General features: G+C 46.3%; 1 protein-coding gene across 1 annotated transcript in view; it reads left to right on the top strand.

The window, feature by feature from the left end:
• The window catches only part of SFT2D1 (SFT2 domain containing 1), a 41403-nt gene extending 31906 nt beyond the window's left edge, over positions 1-9497 (top strand). Inside the window, exons 4-9 of the mRNA XM_010839591.1 lie at positions 2818-2904; positions 3446-3528; positions 5334-5415; positions 6329-6364; positions 7905-7963; positions 9366-9497. Coding sequence (XP_010837893.1) covers positions 2818-2904; positions 3446-3528; positions 5334-5415; positions 6329-6364; positions 7905-7963; positions 9366-9399 — 381 coding nt within the window. The 3' untranslated portion in view covers positions 9400-9497. The remainder of the gene's footprint in view (positions 1-2817; positions 2905-3445; positions 3529-5333; positions 5416-6328; positions 6365-7904; positions 7964-9365) is intronic.
• The last annotated feature ends 1117 nt before the right edge of the window (positions 9498-10614 follow it).

The following is a 10614-nucleotide window of genomic DNA, read 5'->3' on the forward strand; positions in this document are numbered from 1 at the left end:
GTGGGGTGATGGCCTGGGAGGGGGGCTCTGGCCGCCACTGCCCGCCTTGCGCTGGTGCCCACCTCCCGCCTCCTCTGTCCCCAGGCTCCGTTCCTTCACCTGTAGTACTGGTGCCGCCGGGAGGGTGTTTTCCTCCGTTGTTTCCGACTCATTTTTTTCTTTTTAATGAAGTTCCAGTTGCAGGTGCTGTTGGTTTCTTGCCGCATAAAGAGGACACCCGAGGACTGGAGGGTTGCTCCTGCTTCATGAGAGGCACTCTCTGCTTCCTCTCTCTTTGATAACGAGTGAAACGACTGGTGGCAATTTCAGTGTGTATTTCTCTTCTAAGACTCAGTGTAGGAGATCGAAGCACTTGCTGCGTTTGCTGGGCCCCTTCCCGATCCAGGTTGGACCACACGTCGCACCTACCAGCTCATGCTGTCTGCAGGGTCAGGGCTCCCTTTGTCTCTCGCATGGACAGGGCAGGGCATGGTTTTTTGGCACTACGGATGGACATTGTAACGAAGAAGCAATCTGTATTATGTTTTTGTGTTCTGAACAATCTGCAGGGCTTGCGACAGGTCATTTGCTTGTGGATCGAATATTCCAAATTTGCAAATGGAAAGAATTTTTCTGGCAGATGACAGTAAGAGGAAAAATATCTGCTCTTATACAAAGGACTGTGCTGAAAACCAAGTCAAACAAAGACAGCGGAGTGATTGAAACTTGAAAAAGAAAGTGAATACGGATGCTGGGTCCGCTCACCCCCTGCTGAGTCCCCCGCCACTGTCACTGAGTGTCCTCTCTGACCACTTAGACACCGTTTCTAGCCTTTCACAGACCAGCAGATCGTTTCCCGTGCAGTGTGCCGTCTTCAGGGTTCATTCTCTCCCATGTGGTTAAAATGTACTTGATGTGTATTCTTCCTGATCAGAATAAAATGAAATTTTAGATGTTGTTATAGGCAAGTTCATTCTTTGTTTACAGTGGTCAGTTTTAGTATCAACAGATGACATTGCTGGAAACAAGATTGTTTGTAAAGCAAATTTAAAAAACATTAAAATGTGTTAAAAAAATGATGGATGTTACATTGGCAGAATCTTGATTTAGTTGTTTTTATCTGCTTTTCATGCTTCCTGAGGATTCACAGACTAATCTACTGAGGTAAGGAATGTAGACAAAAGTATTTTCAGGTTTTGCATTCAAAAACTATTTTTGCTTCCTTATTTTTGAAAATACATTATAAGCATGTGGTCTTTTAAGTATATGGTAATACACGTTAGAAATTTAAATTTTGAAATATAAATCCTTATTGTATATTTCTAGTTTTCTTGAAACAGCCAGTGTTGATACTTTTTCAGCCTTATTGGGAAATAAATTGTAATAGTGTATTTAGTAATATAAACATGTATTTACCATTTGCTACAATGTAGATGAACCTAGAGGGTGTTAAACTTAATGAAGAGAAAGACAAATGCCATATGTTATCACTTACACGTGGAATCTTAAAAACACGGCAGATGTAGGTAACCAGACAGAAACAGACTCACAGGCATGGAAACAAGCTCCTGCTTACCAGCGGGAGGGGAAGCGAGGGCAAGACGGGCAGAGGCGAGAGATGCAGCTGCTGTGCGTAAAGTGGATGAGCAGCTGAGATGGTGTACAGCACAGGAGAACATGGCCATTGTTTTCCAGTGACTTTAAAGGGAATATAATTTATGAAAATACTCACTCACTGTGCTGTACACCTGCAACTGATGTCACATGCCGACTGTGCTTCCTGTGGAGAAGATGTGCACTTCAGTCGTCACTGTATGCCACACTGCCGTGTGCAGTAGCTGGGGTGCGCTTTTCCCATGTGATCTGCTTAGGATACACATGACATCCTGAAATGTTTTTGCTCTAGAGTTAGTTATCATTTCAAAGCACGTGTTTAATAACCTAGGTCTAGGAAATGTAGGCTTTCGTGACTTGGTTTTCTTTATTTATTTCGTGAGTTGGTTTCAAATGAGCTTTTTGTAACTGAAGTTGTCAGGGTACCCCGTGGCAGAGCCTGATGGCGGCACCCCAGGTCCTAGCTGTTGGGCAGATATACCTGTTGCCCATAGCTCACAGCTGTCCTCTTGGGCTCTCTCTGGAGGTCCTGTGGCATACTGGGCCCTCCTCATGACACACGCAGCCCCCTACACACACCCTGCAGCCAGAGCAGCTGGTGGGAAGTGGGTCGCAAAAGGTCAGCGGACCTCACGTCTGGACGGACAGTGAGGTGAACACCGAGGGCCAGCTGAGGTCACGGCCTCGCTTACCCCTCCCCTTCTCTGCCCAGCCTCCCTGGGTCCTCGGGGCTTCCCCTGGGAGTGGGTCCTGCAGGACCACCGAGTCAGGCTCTGTGTGTGGGCACTTGGCCCAGACGCCTCAGACACAGGGACAGAGAAGGGTGTGGCCCAACTCCACCTGGGCACCTGGCGGCAGTTTGCCCGTCTTGTTTCATCTTTCCCCTGGTTTTTTAATCAGTGAGCATTTTATAATGTGTCTCATCGCGTATGTCATTTTGTCCGCATCAGTGCTCCTCCTGGCCCTCACAGTAAGAGTTTTCCAGACTCAGTGCTGTTACCTCATCTGCAGAGGTGACAGTGTCTCCGGGACGGCCCGATCCCCAGACTGTTTATATTCCCCTTCACAGCCGAGGAGTCCTCATGTTCTTAAGCCACACTGCTGTGTGCAGAGTAAAGCAGGTTCATCGTCCGTGTTAAAGTGGAGGTTTGCTTTAATGTCATATAAAGCATCAGATTGGCCAAGTGGTGATTTAAAAACGTGTTCTAACTCCCCTTCCTTAAGGTCCTTGATGCCTCGACGCTCAGTTTCAACACCAGGCTGAAGTGGTTTGCCATATGCTTCGTCAGTGGCATCTTCTTCTCCATCCTTGTGAGTTAAAGCTTTACATTGCTTGATAATTTCTGCTTCATGTGAGACTAAGCATTCCATTTATCTGAACTGTTTTGATGTAGCTTATTTAGTCACTTGAAATAAAGGGGTAGAGATCGATAAAAAGATGTAGAGACTAATATTTAGGGGGGGTTTATGGATTGTTAAAATAATTTCACTGAAGAAAAACCACTGTGTGTGTTAGGAGAGTAGCAGTCAGTGGTTTAGAAGAGTTTATTACCTTTTGTAACTTTTCATTTATAAAAAGAATACTTAAATAGAATGAGATTGACTTATATATATAGAAGATTATGGAATACTTCATTTATATATACTTATATGCATATAGGCATAAGATTCAAATTAGCAAATAACATTGAAAATTAAGTACTTTTTAAGAAACTATAATTAGTGACCATATGTTAACACATTCTGCTTAAACATCATATTGTTATACTGTCATCGTTATAGCAGCAGATTTATATTTTAATCTATTACAGTGGTAAAATTATCTTTAAATAACTATAACATCTTAACTCAGGGAACTGGATTGCTGTGGCTCCCTGGAGGCATAAAGCTTTTTGCAGTGTTTTACACCTTTGGAAATATTGCTGCGTTGGCCAGGTATGTATGGAAGTTTGGCTTCTCAAGATGTTTTGTTTGCTGTCATTTTCAAAGTTTTCTTTTCTAACAGGATATATTTCTGTAGGTCTGTGCATGTCATGAGTTCAAAATGCACATCCCCTCAGTGAATATTTAGACCCCTGCCGTCTGCCAGCTGCCTCATAGGGTTTATGGTGAGAAGAGCCAGCATTTGGAGGTGCTACCTGTGTGCCAGGCACTGCCTCTTACCCTCCATTAGACGTCCAGGTGTAGTAACATGAGAGGGGGTGGTCAGTCCTTGGGGAAGTGCCGAGGGAGGTGACCAGGCTGGGGTCCCACCTGACAGCCCTCCGGAGTCCCGGCTCGTAGCTGCCTCGTGAGGGGGACAGTCAGATGCCTGGCTGGCCAGTGGGAGCAGATCCGGGGTGGCAGTGCTGTGCAGAGGGGTCGGGCGGGGCCGTGTGGGGCAGTGACTCCGAGGACCGTGCGCTGGGTGTCGGGGGGTCCTCTCTGAGGGCCTCGGGCGCATCTCTGGGGTGCTGCTGTAGCTGTCACAGCTGTGAGCTCTCAGCATTGAGAGGTGAGCCCCTGTCTGCTCAGGGACGTTCCAGGTCAGAGGTGGTGGCGAGGGGACGGGCGTGAACCACCGCTGGGCTCCGTCAGTCTCTGGGTCATCCCGCTCCTCAGACCATAGTCTGGAGGAGCCTGGGGAGCGATTGCACACTGTCTTGCTACTAGGAGCTCTACACTGGCAGTGCTTCTGGAGTCGACTGCACTGTTCATATGTGTCACAGGCGTCGAGATAAGGAGGCAGTCGCTGAATGGGCCCATGCTGAGGTCAGGCTGCCTTGTGTTCCTGGGCCAGCCGCAGTGGCCATGCTGACCCAGCGCTGAGAAGTGACTCTGCAAATGACTGAGAGGCATTCTTGTGTCATGGAATACACAGAGATTAAAGTTCCCTTCTAACTCTTGTTATTCAGTCTCTCAGTTATGTCTGTTTGTGACCCAATGGACTGTAGCGCACCAGGCCTCCCTGTCCATCACCAACTCCCGGAGTTCACCCAAACTCATGTCCATCGAGTCGGTGATGCCATCCAACCATCTCATCCTCTGTCACCCCCTTCTCCCGCTTTCAATCTTTCCCAGCATCAGGGTCTTTTCAAATGAGTCAGTTCTTCACATCAGGTGGCCAGAGTATTAGAGTTTCAACTTTAGCATCAGTCCTTCCAATGAACATGCAGGACTGATCTCCTTTAGGATGGACCGGTTGGATCTCCTTGCATTCCAAGGGACTCTCAAGAGTCTTCTCCAACACCACAGTTCAGAAGCATCAGTTCTTCGGCACTCAGCCTTTTTTATTGTCCAGCTCTCACATCCATACATGACCACTGGAAAAACCACAGCTTTGACTGTACAGACCTTTGCTGGCAAAGTTGTGTCTCTGCTTTTTAATACACTGTCTACGTTTGTCATAGCCTGTCTTCCAGCAGGCAAGTGTCTTTTAATTTCGTGGCTGCAGTCACTGTGATTTTGGAGCCCAAGAAAGTAAAGTCTTTGTCAGTTTCCATTGTTTCCCCCTCTGTTTGTGATGAAGTGTTGGGACCCCAATGCCATAATCTTCGTTTTTTGAATGTTGAGTTTTAAGCCAGCTTTTTCAGTTTCCTCTTTCACCTTCCTCAAGAGGCTCTTCAATTCCTCAGTTTCTGCCATAAAACAGATTCAGTGAGGTTGTTTAATTAAGCTGACAGGGTTTGTTTTCTTTAAAGCACTTATTTTTACATAGACCAATTAACAGATCCACCTCTCGTGTCTTTTGTTTCAAATAGTACATGCTTTTTAATGGGGCCTGTGAAACAGCTGAAGAAAATGTTTGAAACAACCAGACTGCTTGCAACAGTTATTATGCTTGTAAGTAAATAATGGTCATTTTTAAAAACCTTTCATAGGAGCGTGTTTCTTTGGCGTTATTTATGAATTATCACCCACTTGTGTACAGAGGAACTCATGTTTCCTTTGCTGAGTGTAGTAGTCGTACCCTTCAGCTGTGTGTTTGAAGAGTCTGGGTTACGCAGTACTAGTTGACTGGCTGGGGGAATCCTGCTTCTCGGGCATCCGCTAGCAGAGCAGCACAGTGTATTTCAGGTGGGAAGCAGAGCTGCATGTGTTTCAGTTCCCAGCCCCGTGCAGCCTTTCTTACTGGACCACTGTATGGACTTTTTGGAGGGTGGGGCTGGAAGGTCGGGTCACTTGTGGGTCCATCTGAGTCTTCTCTGGGGGAGTCACCTGGCTTTTGTCCCTTCCCTGTTGGACTGTTGGACAAATACCCATTCTCTGTCTTCAGACCTGTCCCCACTGCTTCCATCTGCCTGTCCTTCTCACTCCTTTGGGGACAGTGGTGTGGCGTCACAGTGCCCTCTCTCTGTATGAAATGATTATGGTCGGCTCCTTATGTAAAGCTAAGTAGAACAGGACTCACCGTACATTAACAGTTGTACGAAATACGGTGCTGGTGGTTGAGTTACTGAACATTAACGTAAGCGTTCACACATCCCTGAGAACAGCTGTTGTCACTCTCGAGCATTGGTGAAACAGTGTCTGTTGGCTTAGTCAGCAGATGACTTACTGCGTGTTTCCAGTTTGCCACGGAAGATTGCAGTCATAGACTTTAAAATAATAGGGAATACGTAAGGACAGTTTGAGGGAGCCGTCTCATTAATTTTGTTGTGTGATGTGTTATGCAAATGAGCGCAGAATCGTGTATGCATTTTTGTTAGGCTTTTGATAAGGCTCAAAATCGACCATTTTTCTTGCCTTTCCCTAGCTGTGTTTCGTGCTCACCCTGTGCGCTGCCCTTTGGGTAAGTTACCTCAGCCATGTCTATTTTCTGCTGTGTGGATCCTCACCAGGTAAAGTGTCATCAAGCTGCCATCTCAGAGGAGCTCAAAGTCTGATTTATTAAAACCCACCGAAGACTGGTGTCCTTAAAGTCATGTGTGTAGCGTGCAGTTAGTGGCCAGACTGGCAGTGGAGCCTGCCACCTGAAACAGATAGAGGTGAGATCCTTCCTGCTTCCAGGTCAGGACGGCCCCCGTCATCAGGGTGCTGTGAGGGGCCCTCGCTGAGCGTCCGCTGCGCTGTGGCTCTCAGGCGGGGAGGGCATTGTGGGCTAAAGGTGTCCCGGCAGCGAGGAGGAGAGGGCCAGCAAGCAGGCCAGACAAAAACGGCGCCAGGGACAAAAGGACACACTCTTGCACACTTAGAGCTCTCCAGGAGCCTCTTTGCACACTCACAGCTCTCCAGGAGCCTCTTTGCACACTCATAGCTCTCCAGGAGCCCCTAGAGGAGCTGCTTCATTACAGCTCCGTTTACTTCCTGATGCTCCTGATCCTTCACTGTATTTGTGTATTGTTCCTGATCTACTTCCAAAGGGGATTGAGGTGGTCCTTGAGCTCCCAAGCACACAGTGCATTTCAAAGATGATGGGGTAGTGTATAATGCACTTCAGAAATGTCCCACCAAAGTGTTCAGAGTTTAATGATACAAGGACTGGGCTTTAGTTACACAAGAATTCACTAATACCTCATTTCCCAATTGTAACTTAAAATAATTTTCTTAAGCAATTTTTGCATATCCCTGTGGGAAATTGATTTCTGATGCGGAATGGTCCAACAGTCTGTTTATAAGCAGTAGATTAAAAATAAGTGAAGAAGTAAATATAAAGATGGACACATTCTAAAAATGGATCATTTTAAAACAACCATGGAAACTGTTTATATTATTCCGGAAGATCACAATAAAGTACAGTTTTACTTCAAAAAGTAACTCAAGGAAAGAAGTGCCAGTGAGTCAGATACATAAATTCCACATAGGATATAAATCTGCTAACCAAGTGGGCTTTTCAATGTCGAGTTTGTTTACTTATTTTAAAAAAATACTGATGTATTTAGCTGTGGTGGGTCTCAGTTGTGGCGCAGGAGATCTAGTTCCCTGACCAAAGGACCAGGGATTGAAACCCCGGGCTCCCTGTATTGGGAGCAGGGAGTCTTAGGCCCTGGACTGCCAGGGCAGTTCCATGATGTTGACTTTGGAACAGTTAGCCTTGACTCAAAAGGCCTTATATCAAAGGGGTTTAATACTTTGAGCCTGTGCACAGTCATTTCATTAACATTTAATGCCATATATTTAGCAGAATTTGAGTAAATGGAATCAGAATTCTAGAAAGAAAATACAATTTGTGGATATTTTCAGATTTACTGAATCTTGAATTTGTCATACTAAAATTTAATGAAATGAGTGGCGCTATCAGTTATGTTTTTTGAAAGGAAGGAATTGAACTAGGCTGTGAAAAATATTTTAAAATGTTTAACTGGTTATGTCTTTGTCTTTGCTGTTGTCAGTGGCATAAGAAGGGGCTGGCCGTATTATTCTGCATATTGCAGTTCCTGTCGATGACCTGGTAAGTCTTACACTCATTGTGTAATAGTTTCCTCAGCGGTGTTAAGCGTTTCGTTCCAAGCCTGTGAGCCGAGGGAGGTCCTTGGTGAGGTTCTCCTGGCCCCGGGGGAAAGGGCCTCCTAAAGGGTCAGGTGCCTGCGGTCTGTGGTGTGTCCCTGGTTGCGGTGATGGGCGGGGCGGAGACTCAACATAGGAGAGCTGCAGAGAGGCGGAGCCGCGCAGGCGTGTCACACGGGGCCTGGACCACACGGGGCCGGGACCGTAGGGCCCCTCTGATGTCACACTGGGAGGCGGGGCCGTGCTGACGTGTCACACGGGGCCGTGGGCCCACGCTGACGTGTCACACAGGAGGCGGGTTCGCGCTGACGTCACACGGTGCTGCACGCACTTTGCTGTGCGAGAAAAGGCGAGCAATGCACGGGGTGCTACCCGCATGCGTAAACCCAGGCCGGCCACAGGCTGAGCCCGGGGGATGGCGGGGACCCCTCGCTCTGTGCGGTGTTGCTGAGCAGCTGCTGAGCGAATTGGTCGCTGTGCCGCCTCTGGCCCTGAGCACTCGCTGCAGCCCTGCCTCCCCGTCTCCCTGCGGCTTCCGGCCCTCCGCCGGGTCCCTCCTGACGGGCGTCCCCTTCACGCAGCCGCGTTCAGGGCTGGGCGGCACCGAGGGCCAGTGTGACTGATAGAACGTGTCCCCCTCGCATGCTTCCGGGTCAGACCAGAAAAGTGTTTCTCGCAGACAGAAGGCCTTTCAGAGTGTTCTGCCTTTCTTCAGAGCCGAGTCTCCTTTGCTTCCTCGTAAGAGTCAGTGAACCCCTTCCTGACTGCTGTGTGACGTCTTGGTGTCGGCCAGTCCGGGAGCTGTGTGTGTTTGGTGCTGTTCCTGCCTTTCCACTGAGACAGTATCAGCACATGTTAAAAGCACTTCTTTGCCTGTCGCAAAATAACTTTCAGATACTTTACTCTGACATATGGAACATTTAAATCTTTCTTATTTTCTATTAATATGTTACTTTTTATTGTTGATGTGTAGTTGATTGTTTATCCTTGAAGGAGAGTTAGTTTATTCTGTTATTTTATAGTTTTTTTTCTTAGTAACTTAAAAGGAGTAACCTATTATAACAAGTTCAGGCTTTAGCGGGCATCAGAATCACTTAAGAGTTTGTTAAAAACACAGATTGCTTATTAAAACAACAGTTTTTCATTCAAGAGGTGTGGGGTGGGCCCTGCTAATTTGTCTTTTTAGCAAGTTCCCCAGTGATGCTGTATGCTGTCTGGCTCATGCTCTGAGAATCACTGTGTAATATTCTGCTGCCTCCTTTTTTTATGCTGTTAGAATATGGCCATTTGGCCTAAAGAAAAACGTTAATCAGATTGAATTTCAACACCTTGAATTCTTCTTGCAGGTACAGCCTGTCATATATCCCGTATGCAAGGTGAGCCTGCTTGGATTTCACCCTGTCGTTTCTGCTCCTCTCATTCTTTTTACAAAGATGTCTGAATTTTAGTAATTTTCATATTAAAATATGATTTACAGGGCTTTTTTAAAAATTGACTTTGACTTTTTTCCCAAAAGGAAATGAGTTTTTAAACGAGCTCTATAGAAGCTTGCCACATAAAGTAAAAACATGTGCACACGGGTCCCAGGTGGGCTGGGAGCTGACTGCAGATGTGGCACCTGAACACCTGCAGGTAGGGGCTGTTGGCGAGAGATCCTGGATCCTTCCACGGCTGTAAACACCAGTAAATAGGAAGTGAGGCTGATGCGTAGATGTTTGGTTTAAGCCAGCAGAAACATTTATTCTGTATATTGAGGTAACTGCCATTTTTAAATTTTTTTTTTTTTTCCAGAAAAATGTGTTAATGTAATTGTGGAGGGAAAAGCAAAACCACCTGCAGACTTAAGCGTGATAGGTTCAGCAGCATATTCTGTTGAGGCAGCTCCTTCATAAGCTCTGGGAATGTAGGTTGTATGAAAACAGCAGAACTGTATGCCTAAGAGAGCAGTGAAGGACATTAGTAGAAATTCTGTTTTTATTCAAACGGGTGAGTTTCTGACAAACACTTAAAAGGAGAAAAAGCAAACCAGGGTGACCTAGAACAAGAGCCGGCCCTCGGGACCTTGGCTGGGAGGGCTCCTGCTGTCCCTCAGCAAGGGGAAGAGGCGCCCTGGCAACGGCGTCCGCTCCCATGCAGCCGGAGCTCACGGCCAGGGCGAGGCGTCGCTCCCTAGACGCGTGGGCCCGCGCCTCCAGCCTGGGCTCACCCTGAACCGTCTGTGTAACAGTGATCATGTTGAGACTAACTGTCCTGGAAGGTGAATGAGGTCTAGCACGTGGATTTTTTTTTTTTTTGGAGTTCTTACAATGTAGTTATAAACATTTTTGTTTTAAAATCTTGTTCATTATTTTTAAAAATTTTTTGGGGTTTGTTTTTTTTTTTTTTTGGTACTTAATTTCTTCACAAGAAAATTAGCAATAAGTGCTGGTTAAGATTTCTGAGTAAATAAATACCATTTCAGCAACTAATAAATTATTTCCGTGTCTCAGTTCTTGATTTCAAGTGACACTCAAGAAAGTTTTAATTAACCAGGAAATGCGCTGGGGGTGTTCCACTGAGTTCTGATGGAAGAAGGTGATGGTGCATTTGTGTCTT

Source organism: Bison bison, unplaced genomic scaffold, assembly GCF_000754665.1.
Source record: "Bison bison bison isolate TAMUID 2011002044 unplaced genomic scaffold, Bison_UMD1.0 scf7180017864122, whole genome shotgun sequence".
Classification (NCBI taxonomy): domain Eukaryota; kingdom Metazoa; phylum Chordata; class Mammalia; order Artiodactyla; family Bovidae; genus Bison; species Bison bison.